At 48.3% G+C, this 17394-nt stretch overlaps 1 protein-coding gene across 5 annotated transcripts in view; it reads right to left on the reverse strand.

The window, feature by feature from the left end:
- Positions 1–17394, reverse strand: part of Kdm2b (lysine demethylase 2B) — a 119945-nt gene that overhangs the window by 55731 nt on the left and 46820 nt on the right. For all 5 annotated transcript variants that reach the window (XM_055606001.1, XM_055605998.1, XM_055605999.1 and 2 more), the window contains 3 exons: positions 12709–12835; positions 10321–10805; positions 1649–1735 (listed from right to left, as the gene is read on the reverse strand). In XM_055606001.1, coding sequence (XP_055461976.1) covers positions 1649–1735; positions 10321–10805; positions 12709–12835 — 699 coding nt within the window. The remainder of the gene's footprint in view (positions 1–1648; positions 1736–10320; positions 10806–12708; positions 12836–17394) is intronic.

The following is a 17394-nucleotide window of genomic DNA, read 5'->3' on the forward strand; positions in this document are numbered from 1 at the left end:
AGAAAGAAAGAAAGAAAGAAAGAAAGAAAGAAAGAAAGAAAGAAAGAAAGAATAATAATCCATCCTCTTAAACTGCTATCTCTGAAAAAAAATTGTCATTTCAACTATGGTTTCCAGATTTACCAACTAAAAATACAGTGTGCCTAGATTAAATTTCAGATGAACATGATTTTTTTGGACATAAGTATATCTCATGTAACACTGGGGACACACCTATACAAAGAATTTGTTATTCATCTGACATTCAAATTTTACTGGGCATTTAAAAAAAAATCAGACAACACTAATTTCAATAATATGAAAATTAATAAAGTAGCTTACATTTTTCTTGTGCTGTCTCTGAAATCTGCTGTACATTTTACACAGAGTGCTTTCGATATCGGCAAGTCATATTTCAAATGCACAGTACTACAAATGGCTAGGGGGTCACTGTTGACAGTGCCTATGGGTCTAGAAAGCTCTTCTCACTGCCCTTTACAATAGAAAAGAAAAGTCAGGGATTGGCAAACCATCCACTGTGGCTACTTAATAACAATATTTTCTTGAAGATGAAAGCTAGGACTTTGTGAAGCGGCAACTCTACCCCTGAACTATAGCCCAAGCTCAGATAACTCTTTCTTTTTTACTTTCGGCCTACAGTTAAGGATCTAACCCTAACACAGAACCTCTCCTGTGATACTCCCAAAAATGTTCTACCACTGAGCTAAATCTCTAGCGCTTAATTTATTGAGATAGTGCCACTGTGGAGCCCTTACTGGCCTTGAACTAGCCACGTAGCCCAGGCTGGGTTACACAGACATACGTGGACATACATAAATAGACATATTCTATGTCCTCGTGCCTCAACTCTTTGTGTGCTTGGAGTATATGCCAGCAGGAGCAACAAAGGCAATCATTTAGAGCAGCGGTAGAACGACCCTTTCACAGGGGTCGCCTAAGACCACCCCGCAAATCAGATATTTGCTTTACGATTCATAACAGTAGCAAAATTACAGCTATGAAGTAGCAACGAGAAAAGTTTTATGGTTGGGGGTCACCACAACATGAGGAACTGTACTAAAGGGTCACAGCATTAGGAAGGCTGAGAAGCACTGACTTAGGAGGTGCTGACCATAGGCCAGCCCTTGTTCTGAACGCTCTGTGTGCGTAATCACACGGAGTCCTCAGAACCATTCCAGGCACTGGTCCAAACCGATGGGGCACTGTATTTAACTTGTGCATCTCAATGGTGAAGCCGAGTGCAGGTGGATGGGAAACAGAGTGGCTAGATCTTCCTTCTGTCCCACAAGCCCTTCGTGCTCACTCATCTGCCGAGCCCCAGTTTAGACATCTTATATTAAATGCTACTTAGTTTTATGAAGCAAAAGAAGTTACTCTAAAAGGGAGGGAACAAAGTAAAAGACAGGAAAATTTGAGACAAATCACGCAATGACCAAGTCTCATGTTCACAGCTGGCCGCCAGGGCCCGCTGCTGCAGTTTGCATAGCTAGGAAAGCATTTGCAGCGGACATTTCCTTAAGACCATCCATGCTTAAGTGGGGTGCCCTCTCCCGGGAGCCAGTGAGGAACCGCTCCGAACTCTCATCCTCTAGGATGGGTGGAAGGCGATGAGAAGTGGTCTCCCACCCGTGAGCAATCTGTGTCTTACCTTTGGAGTCTTCTTTGGCCAACTGACCACGGGGACCCCAGTGATGGCCAGGCTGGGGTCGTCGTCCACGTGTTCCTTCAGTACATTCTGTGGCCAAAAACAAAGGATCCATATTAACAGAGGGTGAAGGGAAGATCTCCAACGAGGCAAAAGTAACCTCTCGGAGGACTGGAAGCTCGCCAGGTAAAATCACTGTCTGCTACCATCTGCCACTCAGTAGAATACAAGTCACCCGGGTTTCCTATGGACTCACAACATACAGCATCCCTCTTCCCAAAAATGTTGTGAGAACGATTTCATTTCACTTTGCGGCTCTGCCTGGCCTAGAACCTACGGAGATCCGGGCATGTACCACCTTGCCCTCTGCTTACCATACATTTACCAGCTACTGACGCCACTTACGATACCAAACTCTTGCCCAGAGAATCTCAGACTCTCACACACACATCATACATGAAAAAATTCACGGACAAGTTGAGTGACAAGTCTGCAGGTCTGAGCCCCTAAACACGGGTCTTGCTTTCTTGGTGTCCTACAGACACAGCCATGTGTGTAGAGGTTCCTGGGCCTAAAGTAGTCTTCCTCAGTAGTACCATCCCCAGCTTTCACACCTTCCTAAGCCTGGGTACCCCCAACTGTAAATGAAAGCTAATTTAATAGAGCGTCTCTTACACAGAAATGAGCTTCTAGTCGACACGCAAAAAGCCAGTATCTGGTCAGAGTCCATGTCACCCTTTAGGAACCTGCAAATTGCTCACAAAGCGATGAGCACAGTGTGGTTCATTGGCACCTCAACCTAACACATTCAACACAACTGATTTTTCTGCCAACATTTAGCCAGACGGATGGCTAATAGCTTTCTTTCAGTGGCATTTAAGAACACAGCCAATCACAGAGGAGCACGTAATGAGAAGGGCAGAAGAGCTCAAAAGTATATGTAGGTGGGGAATATTTTATTTTTTAAAACATATTTAGTATGTGCGCGTACGCATGCACATATTCATTGGAACACATGCTAACGCCACAGCATGCATGCAGGGTTCAGGGGACAACCGTACATAGTCAGCTCTCTCCCTCCGCCTTTACACGCACTCTAAGGATACAGCTCAGGTTGTGAGGCTTGTGTGGCAAAGGCCCGTACCCGATGAGCCATCCTGATGACCCTAAGGATTATTTCAAGACATTTTCTCTGATCTCTATCACCAGACAGGAATCCAATCCACTTCTAATGGACTCTAGTTACTGTCCTATTTTCTTGGTCATCACTTGGTTGACCGATTTTCTGAGATGGCAGCCTCAGGCAGTTTCTCCACCCCCCACCCACCCCCCATGGGAGGCAGCACCAACAGCACAGTGATCTCCTGGGCTGCCTTGCCTGGGTTCAAATCTTTGTCCTGGAACATCCAATGTCACTGATCTATGATTGCTACTTGTAAAATACCTTGGTTGACTATGTTATGATTTAAATAAGCAATGTCTCCCACAAGCCCACACGATGCTCTGTCCCCAGATAGTGGCAATTTGGGGAGATTAGAGACTGTTTTGGACACGGGATGCCTACTTGGCAGAGAAGCGGCAATAGGGGTGGGGCTGGAGCGTCACAGGTGAACGCAACCTCCTGCGTGAGCGCTCTGAGTCCCACCTGCTGCCAGGATAGGTACAAGAAGCTGTGCTAGAGGCCTCCCTACCACTCGGAACTAATGGTCCCAGGGACCACACACCACAAGTTTCTCCCTCGTGTTGCTTCTGCCGACGTTTCACAGCCCCGTACAATGACAAACTACAGAAAGCTTCCAACAGACGAAATTTAAGACATAAAACCTCAAGCCCCCAAAGAAGGACATGCTAAAAGACACCTGACCAGAGGCTCACCAAAACTCCCAACGTCGTAAGAAGCAGGGAAGTGTGAGAAAGTGTCCAACAAAGAAAAACCTGAGGAAATTAAATGTGATCAGGAACAAGATTTCTGGAACAGAAAGGGGACTTTAGGCAAATACCGAGGAAATCTAAACAAATGACAAAATTCTAGTTTTAATAATTGTGTCCGATGTGTTATACTAAGATGTTGAAATACTTGGGTTGTTTAATTTTTCTGAATTTTCCATAAACTTAAAACTTCTCTTGCTGGGTGAAGTGGCACAGGATTTTAATCCCAGCACTTGGGAGGAAGACGCAAGGTACTCTCTATGAGCTCAAAGCCAGTTTGGTCAAAGCAGTGAGTTCTAGGCAGAATTACTTGGGGAGACCCCATCTCAACAAATACCATCATACACAGTAACTAACTAACTAACTAACTAGATAGATATAGACAAATCTAAAAATGAGGTATTAATAAAACTGTTTTGATTTTTTTTTTCTTTTTAAGATATGACTATAGCTGAGCAGTGGCCCATGCCTGTAATCCCAGCACTCTGGGAGGCAGATCTCTGTGAGTTCAAGGACAGCCAGGGCTCAACAAAGAGAAACCCTGTCTTGAAACAAACAAGCAAACAAACAATTACAACAAAAAATAAAAAAGACAGACTATGTAGCTCTGGCTGGCCTGAAGCTCTTCATGTAGATTAGGCTGGCCTTGAACTCACAGATCTGCCTGCTTCTGTATACCTCTTTTTTTAAAATTATTGGGGTTTTCCTTTTTTTTGGGGGGGGGGGTTCAAGACAGGGTTTCTCTGTGCAGCTCTGGCTACCCTGGAACTCACTCTGTTGACCAACCTGGCCTCTAACTCAGAGATCCACCTGCCTCTGTCTCCTGAGTGCTGGAACTAAAGGAATGTACTACCACCCTCTCAGCTTACCTTTTTTGTTTTTTAACTAAACAATTTGGTTTCAAAGTTTTCCCAAGGTGCCCTTGTATCCTAGACCTCACATACTCTAGAATACACCTTCTTTAGAATGCCAGGTTCCCGTCTGCCTATGGCACTCAATAGCCACCAGGAGGCACAATGGACCTTGTCTTTCGGTGAAGTATTTTCAATAGTAAAGGCAAAATTTAGGGAGGCATAGACTAATGGAAGATTTTTGTCTCTCAGGGGGAAAAAATGTGCCAGAGAGAATGATGTCACAGGATTCTTTGGGCTCTACCTGAATTTATACATTTCTTGGGAGTATTGCGCGCACAGACAGAATGAAGGCTGTGTGTTCTAGCCCCCTGAGGGTTTATACCATGTAAGTCTGTGGCTCTGGAAAGGCTACCACTAGGCAGGCTCTTGCTGCTGGAAACTGCCTGTGTGCCACCTACCAAAGGAACCACAGACACTAGCTGGTTAGGCATTGGCTTCCCCCGTGTGCCAACTTCTCTCAAAGAAATTAATTTGTTAACAAGAGATTTGGTCTCCATTGCTCCCCAGGGTGGGATGTTAATCACTGGATGTCTCATCTAAAAGTACCACCGCTAACAAGGCAGGGGCTGGTGTTAGAGAGCAGCACCAACCAGGCCAGAGCTACCGCTCTAGGGAACACAAAATGCCAGTATTTTTGGGCCTTTGAACCCCTCCATCCACTCTATTTGCACCTGAAAAAAAACCTCATCTATAGTAGATTTAATTGTAGTCCTCCCCATAAAGCATCAGTGCTCAGGTCTTAACTCTAAACTCCAAGATATGCAAACAGAAATTTCCAATCTTATGTGAGGAAGAAGTCTCTACAAAGTACGGTGGGCCCTAAATCCTGTGGCTACCTATATTCGCCAGGTACGGACCCAGAGACCAGGTCTGGGAATCCGACGCTGGGTTCTTCTCCCACCCCCTGCTCTCCTTCATTTTTCTGAGGCTGTATGGGCAGGGGACGCAGCATGCATGGTTTTGTTTTGTGGCGACGCTGGAAGCCAGGCCCCTGGCTGCTCACTTCCTGCCTTTTGGCTCCTCTGAAAAGGCTCTTTTTGAAGTGGGTGAGGGTTTTACAAAGTCATCAGGGCTGGAGGTGAAGACTGAGTAACAGAGCATAAGCTTAAGATGCCCAAGGCCCAGGACACACACACACACACACACACACACACACACACACACACACACGGACGGACGGACGGACGGACGGACAGAGACAATCTGGACCCCACACCTCTCACTCTCTTACAAACTGTTAACATGAGAAAGAAACAGCTTTCAGAGCAGGTGGGCTCCGGGGTGGAGAAGTCAAAGTTCCCGACAGAGAAAAAGGTTTTGCCTGCCCTCCACACCACGGGATCATAAGCTCTCAGACCAGACCTTACCGGAAACAAAACTGTTTCCATTCCAAGGTGTCTGGAATAATAACAGTATCAACTCTAGTTTATGGAACACTTCAAGGCCCTGCTGGGGCCTTACACGTGTGCCGTGTCCCCAAGAACACCAGCTGCTTCGCTTCGCCGGCGGCAGGGACTGCGACCTAACTCCACATCCGTTTGGACAATGCATTCTTAATTTAGAACTGACATCCATTTGGGGAGTGCGCTCTTAACTCAGGGCTTTCTTCCCTCTTATGCTTGGAGCTTGGTGTCAGAATAATACAACTGATCTCTATTTGGCTGTTAGGGGGGGAAAAAAAAACACTTGGCCAGATGTTAGCTCTTGCCTGTAATCCTGACACTTGAGAGCCTGAGACAATACTGCAACAAGATTAGGACCAGGCTGAGCCACATATAGCCCGGGCTGTGGAGGGAGACTGTGTCCAAAGGGGGTGGGGCTTAAAGCCAGAAAGAGAGGGGAGGAAGGGGAGAGGAAAAGAGGTAGGAAGGGAAGGAGGAAAAGGGAGAGAAAGAGTCTTCAAAACAAGAAAACATGACTCAGCCCCCAGCTCTGTGTAGCCCCATAACTCCATGCAATTAGACAGGTGGTTTTCTATAACATGATGATAAGCGGAAGAGCCTGGAGTCACGGCTGCACTCTGCGAAGTCACAGAAGCACCTTCATCCCACCTACAGCCTTGGTGGTCGCCGACTATGAAGACCAAAGCCCTTCCTTCCCAGCCCTGCCACTTCCTGTGTTATATTCTAGTCCCTTAGAGCTGAGGCGAGGACTGCACTTGTCCTCAAATGCCAACATGCTCATCTTTCCCTCCACCCAGTCCCAGCTCTCTCTTGAGTTCTGGCTGAAAGCAATGACGTTTCGAGAAGGCAATCCCCTCTCAAGGTGAATTACTTCATCCCACGACTGTTGCTAATCAGCATGTCCCCAGAATGTGACTCTGGAAACCGGCTCTACACATTTAATCAAGTTGATGTGAGTTTCTGCTGGATTGATCTGGGCCTGCCTAAATCCAACGGTTAGTGTCACTCACTGACGGCAGAGAGAGAGGGGGGGGGAGCCATTGACAATCTAGCTTAAGCATGGTTTCAGACATGAGTGATAAAACTATGAGACAAGCAATGGCACGGACGGCCAGCTGCCTGAGAAGAGGGAGGAGCAAGGACGGGAGCTCCCCTAGAGCCTCAGGCATGGCTATGGCTCTTGTTTTCAGACTTGCAGTCTCCAGGCCCAGAAAAATGAACCCACGGTGCTCCAGGAAACAAACGCAGAAGGTAAAGAACAGGTGAGAGGTGGGGGTAAGAAAGGAGAGAAAGAGCTTGGGACCGTAGAGGGTAGCTAAAGCCGATCTCATTGCTCCTCCAAAGCAAGTCCGTGGCACATCTCACTTCCAAGATGCTATTTTAGGTGTTTTGTTTTGTTTTTCCCATTTTGGTTTTTCAAGGTTTTCTCTTGTGTAGCCCTGGCTGTCCTGGACTCACTCTGTAGAGCAGGCTGGCCTTGAACTCACAGAGAACCACCTGCCTCTGCCTCCCAAGTGCTGGGATTAAAGGCGTGAGCTACCACTGCAGGGCTCTTTTTTTTTTATCATTTTTTTTTAACTTTCAGTTTTTATTACATTTATTTACTTACTAGGGAGGCATGCACAGTCACGGCACAAGTGTGGAGGTCAGAGGACACCTTTTGGTAGTCAGCTCTCTCCTTCCATGATGTGGGCTCCAGGTTCCAGGTTCTGACCTCAGGCTGTAAGGCTTGGCGACAGGCACCTTTACCCACTGAGCCCTCTGGCCAGACCCCTTTTCAGTGTTTTGTTTTTCTTTTAAACACATTTACTTATTTATTACTTTTATGTATTTGTGTGTGCCTTTGTGAGTTTATATGTAGCATGTGCATTCAGGAGCAAGCCAAGGTTTTTATTTTATTTTATTGAGACAGGCTTTCTCTGTGTAGCCCTGGCTGTCCTAGAACTTGCTCTGTAGACCAGGCTGGCCTCAAAGCCAGAGATCCTGCCTGCCTCTGCCTCCCCAGTGCTGAGATTAGAGGCACGCGCCACTGCCACCCAGCCAAGATTGTATTTTTAACTACGTGTGCACTTGTGTCTGCATGTGCTATGTGCATGTGAGTGCAAGTGCCCTAGAGGCCAGAAGAGGGCACTGGTCCCCCTGGAGCTGCACTTACAGGTGGCCTGAAACTCAACTCTGGTCCTGTATAAGAGCATGAAGAGCTCTTAGCCAGTGAGTCAGCTCTCCAGCCCCACCCACATCCGTTTTTAATGAAGTTCTTAGGTACTTCAACATGACCAAGAAGCATCAGAATCTGATCCCTAGAAGGATAAAGCATATCATATCCCACATCTGTTTTGTTTTGTTCTTGGCTTTTTGAGACAGCATCTCACTGTGCAGTTTTGCCTGCTTCTGCCTCCCTGGCGCTGGGAAGTACCTTCACTTTACGCAGCACTGGAAAACAGAAAGCAGAACAACCTAGCCAGGGCCACACGGCATGCAGCTGAGAACATAAGTCAAATCTGAACTCAAGAATCTCCTGTATCTTGATTTCCTGGTACTGCTATCAAGATAAGTGTATCTAAAGAGGGGTGGTTCCAGCTAGCTGGCAGAGTGCCTCCGCAATGCACAGAAAGCCCCAGGTTCAATTCCCTAGTGCTACATAAACTGAGGCTAGTGGTACATGCCTGTATTCCCATAGTCCTCGGGAGGAAGGCAGAAGCAGGAGGACTAGCAGTTCAAGGTCATCCTGGCCTATTTAACCACTGTGAGGCTATCCTCGCATGGGATACAGGAGGGTCTGTCTCAAAAAGCAGAGGGAAAACAGGAGCTACCTCTGAAGACACCCAGTGTCAGCTTCCTAGGGACCTCCACAAGATGGTGATGGGAAGGACTCGCTTAGACTTTCACAGAATTCTGCCATCTCCTCTTTTGACATCGTCCTGACAAATAAGGTTGTCACTCAGCTAGACTCTAAATAAAAACCCAGCTAGGGGAGCCACAGTGGCACTGCCCTCAGCAGGCGCTACAAGCCTAGAAGAGGGGACCTGGACTCTACGCATGTCTGGTTGACAGGCCTTCTCACCAGCAAGAGAGTCCAGCATCAGCGGGTAATGAAGGGATACAAGAAGAGGGCAAGAGGAGTCTACTCGTATACCCAGAAGGATATCAGACCACCGACCAGGGGTGCTCCCTGAAAACACGCAGTGCGTGGATGCTACGGAAGTAAAAGAGCGTTTCAGGAGTGAAGAGCATGTGGCATGTCCGGCCCGTTTACAATATTTCAGGAACTAATACTGGACACCGTCACTTTACGATCGATAGAAATTTTAAAAACGAGCTGGGTGTGGTAGCACGCGTCTTTGGGACAGCAAGGGTCACACAGAGAAACCTTGTCTCAAAAACCAAAACAAACAAAAAAAGAAAAATCTAAAAACCAATTGATTAAATTTGTTTTCATTTTACAGGCTCTCACGGAGGGGGGGGGGAGAAAGAAAGAAAGAAAAAAAAAAGTAGTCACATGACAGAATCCTAAGGTTTCTGTTAGGAGACCAAACTACAAAAATACACAGTGGAAACAGGATGTGGGGAAGGTGGTGGAGGAGCCGCCCGGCACGTGCAGTGCCCTGCGTTCTCTCTGGTTCCGCAGACAACACAGCCAAACTAGCGAGGCGCACCTGCATTAGGGACCTTTGTTCAATGGCTCCCTACATCTGTGCTAACTGTTAGGCCACCCGACCTGAGCCCTGATGTTTCACACACTCTCAACCACCACCACCCCACAGAGCCCACCTTTGCAAGGCTAATGCAATGTGGCCTACATAAACTACCAAGTCCCAAGGAAGAAACTCGAGTTCGGATTCTAACACCAGAGAGGGTCACAAGCTCTACTGCCCCCAGCCAGACACTGGAGCAACAAGTGGAGAAGTCGCATAACTTCACCCTGGCAGTCTTAGCAGTGCTACAGGAAGCAGTTCTGAACAGTGGGACACCCAGCAGGCACTCTGGCATCCCCCCCCTGGATCTCCATCCCAGACCCTCAGGGCCTGCTTCCTGATCAGAGAATGTAGATACAGTTTAGGGAATGGCAACCTGAGCCTTAGGCTGCTGAACTGCGCCCACAGCCGATGACGATGGGGAAGGTTGCCAGGAGGTGTGACCAGCTCTCTCTCTCACACACATAGATTCATACTCCAGGGGATCAACCCAGAATGACAACCTTTCTCACCAAGAAGAGAGATGCCTGTTAAACCTGACAGAACACTGTTGCAACATGTGCAAAACCTTCACGGCTGGGGTGGGGGGTCTAGCCTTGAGGTTCCAAAAAGGATCATCAAGGAAGCTGCTGTCACCCACAGAGCAATCCTCCACCCAGCTAAGTGGCCCCAGAACCTGGACCAGTCCCAGAATAGCTACCCCTAAGCCCAACCCAGCCTTGGCCCCTGCCCACCTTTACACCTTCAAGGAGGGCCTGGGGGTCCTCGATGCCCTCAGGGACACACTTCTTATTCTCCGGAAGAGACTCTAGTTTTTCAACCAGGGCTTTCAGGCCCTTCAGTTCAAATTCGGTAAGGTGAGTCCACTTGGTAGAGACCTCAGTGGCAGGGGAGCCTGTGGGTGTCTTGGGGTACTCTATGGGCATTGTTGTGGACTTGACACTTTCCTCTGACTCATTGGACAAAGTCCTCTTGAGGAATCGCATGGCAGGGGCTCTGGGCTTCTTCCCTGTGCTGTCCTGTTCCTCTGAGGGGGTGCTGGTGGGTGAGGTGGGGCCATCGGTGGGTGGCTTGGGTGTTTTATCTGCACCATCCTCTTCCTCCTCTTCCTCCTCCTCCTCCTTCTCCTCTTCCTGTGGCTGCTGCTCACAGGACTCCTCCTCCATCTCCAGCCAGGAATCAGATGAAAAGCCGTCTACACTGGTTTTTCTTGGGGCATCTGTGGGGAAGATAGCAAGATATAATTATGATCCCATGTGGGAAGCTCTGTAAATTCTACTCACCCTTACTGTAAAAAAAGCAAGGATCTGGTACTGGCCTCCAGTACCAGAAAGGGAAACAGTCAGCCGTATGCAGGTTCAAATCCCAGCTCTGCTTATTACCATTGGTAATATACCTGGCATTTTATCATATATATACAGATTAGTCAAGGGCAGGGATAAGGATGGCCCAAGTGGTTAAGTACAATCACTGCTCTTGCAGAGGACCTAGGTTTCATTCCCAGCAGCACATGGTAGCTTACAACCACCTATAACTCCAGTTCCAAGAGACCTGATGCTCTCTTTCTGGCCCTTCACAGTGTTATCTGTATATATACAGATTAGTCCAAATCACCACACATTAAAGAATTCTATTCATATGAAATGTCCTTAGGCCAGGGTTTGTGTGCGTGCGGGTGTGTGTGTGTGTGAGCATTTCTAGGGAAAGTACACTAGTAACTACTTAGGGCTGGGAGTAATCAGAATTAAAAAGATGAGAGGTGTCAGGTGTGGTAGCACACGCCTTTAATGCCAGCACATAGGGGGCACAGGCAGATTTCTATAAGTTCAAGCGCAGCCTGTTCAACATAGCAAGACCCTGTCTCAAATCACCCTCCCCACACACAAAGAGCTTAGGGGTACACTTATTTTTGAAAGCGATGACAATGTTCTAACATGATGATTATATATACCTGGGAACAGAATAAAAAGCACAGAAGTGACTGCACAGTATGCACAAAGCCCTGGGTTCAATTCCTGGTACAACATCAACCAACATCCTACCTGAAATTTCAGCACTGGAGAGGTGGAGGCAGGGGGAGTAAGACTCGGATGACAGCTTGCACTACATAGCAAGGCCCTATCTCAAAACAGACGCCAAAGACTCCAGGCGGGGGGAGTTCAATTCCCAGCAACCACATTGGGGCACATGACCATCTATAATGAGATCTGGTGCCCTCTTTTGGCATAAAAAAAAGAACATGGAGAGAGAGCACTCATACATGAAATAAATAAATCTTAAAAAAAAAAAAAATCCACTGCCAGCCCTCTCAAACCCCTGATACTACAAAAGATAAGACCAAGGGGAAGACTAAGAGATTCAAAAATGAGAGGCTGGAGAAGAAATTGCAGACATTGTGAACATGAGCTGGACCCATAGCATGTTTGTATCTTGTGATAGTAACATACAACACCAGTTAATCTGTCCCACAGAGTCTAAACACCTGGTCCTGACATACTGATCAGGTCTTCCTCTCATGGCCAGATACAACTTTAGGGTAGGCACATACGAATCAAGATATGGGTGATGGTGTTGTCCCTTTAAGTACCAACAGCAGGGCAGGGCGCCACAGCTGAGCGCCTAAGCAATTTCCCTGCCTCTATCCCAGATCCACTTCTGCCTCAAGCCTGTGTTTCCAGCATGGTCACAACCCCCTTCTGTGTAAAGCTGGCCTGGATTGTGAGTACTAGCTGTGTAACACAGGCCTGCTCCTATGGGGACAAAAGCTCAACCTCTGGTAAGAAAAGGCAGCTGGGTACCACAGAGGGACAAAAGAGCCTAGATTCTTTGCTCTGTGGGATGGTCCTGTTTCAGCAACTACGCTGGGGCAGGCTCCTCCATGAATCTGCACAGTCAAAGAGGGAGTGACCACTGTGTTTCGTCTGAGAGGTACAAGTTCCTTTTCTCGGCTTCCGTGTTCCAGGTGGAAGGCTCCCATGCAGAGCTACCTCCTGAGAGATCTCCTACCCAGCATGCTGGCTCGGGAGAATCCCAGGGACCCAGGACTGTCCGCTGGCTCCGTGACCTAAAGGATGTCCCAACTGGCCGAGCGGCCAGCGCTGAGCTACGTCCGGGTTACTCACCAATAAGCATTAATTCTCTCTGGTATTCCTGAGTGAGGTAGGAGCGCTGGGTCACACAGTACACGTATCTCTCCAAGACATACCAGCACATCTCATAGTAGAAGGGGTAGCGGAACTTGGGCTGAACCTGAAAGCAAGGAGCAGGCAGGGAAGAGGTCAGTGTCCAGGAATAACGGGGAAACACGTGGCAGCCGGTAGGTTCTCTGAAGTAGGGCTCAGCATCTTAGCAAGAGAGAGAAATGGGAGGTGTCACTGGCAGGGAGGCAAGAGAGAGGCCTGGAAGGGGAGGTGCCAGCAGCATGCATGAATGAGGCAGAGAGAGGCCTATGGAAGCCATCGCTTTTTTGGTCCCTGAGATACCCTCCCTGGAAGGTGAACAGGGCCCACCGTATGCAGGAAAGCAGTTTTCCCCTGAGCTGCTCTCATCACTATGAATACTTCCAAACGAAAGCCCTGCCTGATCCCAGCTACAACGGGTGCAGGCTCCTCATTTTAGAACATCCTTGCATGGACTCTGCTGTCTCCCCCACCCCCGTGAAGAGCAGAAGTCCACTCCCAATCTCCCAATCCTTACCCTTCAGCAGACAAGCTGTTATACACCCTCCCCAATTCTGGGAGGAGGACGAGGGGGGGGCAAGGACCGCTACGAATGGTGGGGCAGTCTCCCCTGCCTCACAAGGGCAGGGCCTCAAGAGTGTTGTGTCCTGGGCCCCAGGTCCACCTACAATACCTGCCTGGGTTTTCACTAAGGGCTCCAAGGGACACGATTCCCCAGTATGACCAAGGTGAGACATCTTGTCACCAGTGGGCACACTGGAGTCTGGTGGCAGAGTAGCAACAGAAGGCCCTCGTGGCTGCTCCTTACGTGTGGAAAGTCAGTGCATCTGAGAGTTATGAAACGTGAGGGCCACAGGGGGATTCTGATGGGTGGGGGTGCAGGCTCTGCATAGAGGAACCGGCAGCGGAAGAAAGCAAGCAGGAATTCTACCGTCATCGGCCTGGGCATGGAGGAACCTTCCGGAAGCTACATCCTGAATGGGCATGGAAGCATTAAAGTGTAGTAAGGTGACCTCCCCTTTCATGGTGGAGCACGCTCCTCCTCCAGGCACTGCCCAGTGGGTCTTGCATATCCCCACGCACCTACTCAGCTGTCTTTCCCTTTTCCCAAGGGTGTATCTGTAAGGTCAGAGAGACTCCCTCTTGACCTTTCCCATCCTTCAGTATGCAACCTCTGGCCCCAGGTGCCCCTTCCATGCTGACAGTATTGTGTCCACCTCATACCTTTTCAACAAAACCAAATATGGGCAGACCCAAGCCCTCCATTACCTTAAATACTTATCTATCTCTCCTGTATTCTCTAAGCACCCCACTGGAAAGGACTCCCAACCTCTGCCTTCTGTTCCTCATGTACTTCTCAGCTTTCAAGCCCTCTTCCTACTTCTGGTTCCACCTCTTCCACCTATGAACTGGGCCCATTTGATCTCCCTGCTGGGTGGATGAGGTGTTGTGTTTAGGAATGAGATCATGGTCGCCGCATGCTTTTCAGCTCCTTGGGAGAGATGCATGGAGTAGAGAGCATAATCTAGGGTTTTCCTTGGCTCCAGCTACTTTCTGAGAGACCCAGTTTCACTGCTGGGATGGCGTGAACCTTTTTTCCCAGCCACTGATCAGCGACCCCCACCCTGGGTTTACACTGGAGAGTGGCTCTCCAGCTTAGAGCGGAAACCTTGACCTCCGTGATGAAAGGTTTGGCCCCTATTCCAAAGACAGGGCCAAAGGATTTTGAAACAAATTGCCAATACCTAAATTGCAAGCTCAGGAACAGACCCCCGTTCACAACTCCCAACAGCGGACTTGATGAATCAAACACTTAGAACGTTTGACATTTCAAAAAATTTGACACTGTCCATGGCACTATGCCATTGATGGGCACCGTGACACAGGAAAATCCTTCTGCATTAGAGGGGGGTAATTAGAGGAGGGGCCTGTATTTCAGGAGAGGAAGGCAAAACTCCCCTCTTTGTTGCTGAACCCAAGGGAAACTAGTTGGGTGAAAACAAACACGGATGAAGGAATCCAACTTGGTTTGGTCTTTGGTTTCGTTCTGTTTTGGGGGAGGGGTAACTTTTTTTTTTTTTTCCAAGAGAGTACTGCAGGAAAAAAAAATTGCAAAAAAATAGACTTACAAACAGGTTGTCGCCTTCTACCCTTCGCCTTCAAAAGGTTTCAGCCACATGCCTGGGAACATTAAACATACGATTGCTCAATATTATTTGGTGACAAACTTGGAGCCTCACCAAATTGGGTTGTTAAATTAACTTCTGTCCAAAACAAAGGCAAGGCAGTCACAAGGAAGGCCCTGTGCCCTGCCTCGAGGACAAGTAATCAACAGTGGCTCTCAGGGGTCCAACTGGAGCTCCAAAGGCCCGTTTATGGGGCACCTGCCTGGCATAAGCCATTCCTCGGAGGCCTCCTGAGTCATTCAAGAATTGAACAGCCTTTGGAGGAGAGTTAAACAGGTCTTAAGAAATTAAAACGCGAGGGTGCACCAAGTATCTCAAATTTTGTTTTTCTCCTGGAAAAAAAAAAAATCAATGGGGAAAAATAAAAATCCAATGGTAGGAAAGAGGGAAGAGGAAGGGTAAATAATTTGCGGTTTCCAAACAGAGTTACTGGCTGCAAAGGGAGGGAATGTAGGAGGAGCCGGCATTACCTTTTCTGGGAAAGCTGTTTTCACTAGAGCCATTAAGGGGGGAAAAAAAAAAAAAGATAAGCATAAGAAAGACAGCAGTTTGATGCGTGGTCGTCTGGACCATTGTTCCTATCCTCAATAGCTGGCTGGAGCTAAAAGCGTGTCGCACGGTTGTTGTGACATCATTGAGGGGCTGGAAGCAGTCCATTTGATCTCGCTCTCCCAACTAGATCTCTCATCTTCAGAGCAGGAGATTTGCAGGAAGGATTTGGTCCTCTATCAGTTCCCCAGAGGCCCTGCTGCGCTGCCTTATAGGGAGAAGCCCATGACACTGCAGAGTAAGGGTCACCTAGAATCTAGCCCCAAAAAATGAAAATATTTCCTAAATGTGGAAGAAGCTTATGGGTTTTGCGATCTGGATAACCCATCCTGCCATCACCTAGAGCTACAAAGGCAAATTGCTTTTCTAAACTCAAACCCACACGAAGGGCAAGGGACTCGCATGGTGAGTTTTCTCTGTTCAACCTCCTGCGTTGGTTTCCAAGCAAAGCCATGTTTTAGAACACTCTGGGATAAACTAGTTTTAAGGGCCCATAACCTTCTTAAAGGAGCTGACAGGGATGGAAAGAATCGAGTTGTATTGGGCTGACAAGTAGTCCTGGCATTTTATCTGGCCTCGAGGACTCTCTCCAGGGCCTTTTGTCTGTTTTGGCTCCTAAGACATAAACAATTGGGCCTTGTAGCCAAGCCCCTTTCCAAAGACCAGAAACCAAAGCAGATTAAAATGCCTGCTGCTGCTTTGCAGCCCAGCCTGACCCCCAGCCATCCCTCTTCATCCCTCTAGTCAACAACCTGCTTCAGAGAAGCCAGATGGGTTTTCCCTCAGAGACAAGGACAAGAGGCCTTGAGGGAGGGAGCCAAAGTACATCTTGAGGTGGTGGGATACTTCCCCAGTGCAAACAGCATGCTGCTGAGGGAGAGTTTGGGGTGGGGGTGGGGGTTCCATTACCATGACTCCTGCCTTGGGTGACACCAGTTGGGGAGGGGAACGAGGCTCCTGGGGATTATGGATAGAGGGGAGCAAGATGCTCTGAAATGCACAATCAGATTGCCACGGGAGGGGACAGCTACCCAGCCAAGTTGCCAGACTCTTAAGAAATCCCGGTCTGATTCTGGCTTTCAGGAATTGCCTGGAAAGTGTGGGCCTGACCTCCCCTCTAGAGTGCCGGGTTTCCATCCACACCTGCTAGCCTTGCTGCTCACAGACAGCCATGTTTTTCAGGGCTGGCCAAAGAACAGTTGGCCGGAGCCTGGACAGCCGTCTACTCAGACTGAAAAGTGACCATTTGTGCCCAAACAGTGCTTTTCTCTGAGCAGCACCAGGTACAAGCTCCAGATCGGGGCTGAGCGGGACTTTCCAGATTGATGATAGAGAAAGGGGGAAGACATCTGCGAAACAGGGGTCCACTTAGGATCTTGACCCAGGACAACGCAGAACTGGGCGTCGCGAGACAGTAAATCCACAAACTGGAAAGAAAAGCATGCCCCGGACGTACGCAACACCCGCCTCACCTTGACTCCAGACCAGAAAGATACATTCGGACCAGAGCAGGGTGAGGTATTTCTTCAAAGTCCAAGCACATCAATACTTAGGGCCCCCCCAAAAAATCAACTCTGAGGCAAATCCCAAGTAGAAATGGTGCATGGTCTGCACATACAATGGAGTTCTACACAGAAATGAGATGCGCTGAAGTGTAACCGCAACACAGATGTAGCCTGAAAACAACACGGTGAGGCCAGATATAAAAGGCCACACAGGACACGATTCCATTCGTAGCAAATGGCCAAAACCAGCCAATTCCTACAGACTAAGAAGAGATCAGGGGCTACCAGGGCTGGAGAAAGAGGGAAAGGGGAATGACGGCTAATGAGTGCAGGGGTTCTATGGTGTGTGTGTGTGTGTGTGTGTGTGTGTGTGTGTGTGTGTGTGTGTG

This window comes from Psammomys obesus, unplaced genomic scaffold, assembly GCF_907164565.1.
Source record: "Psammomys obesus unplaced genomic scaffold, mPsaObe1.curated_primary_1811, whole genome shotgun sequence".
NCBI classification, from domain to species: Eukaryota; Metazoa; Chordata; class Mammalia; order Rodentia; family Muridae; genus Psammomys; species Psammomys obesus.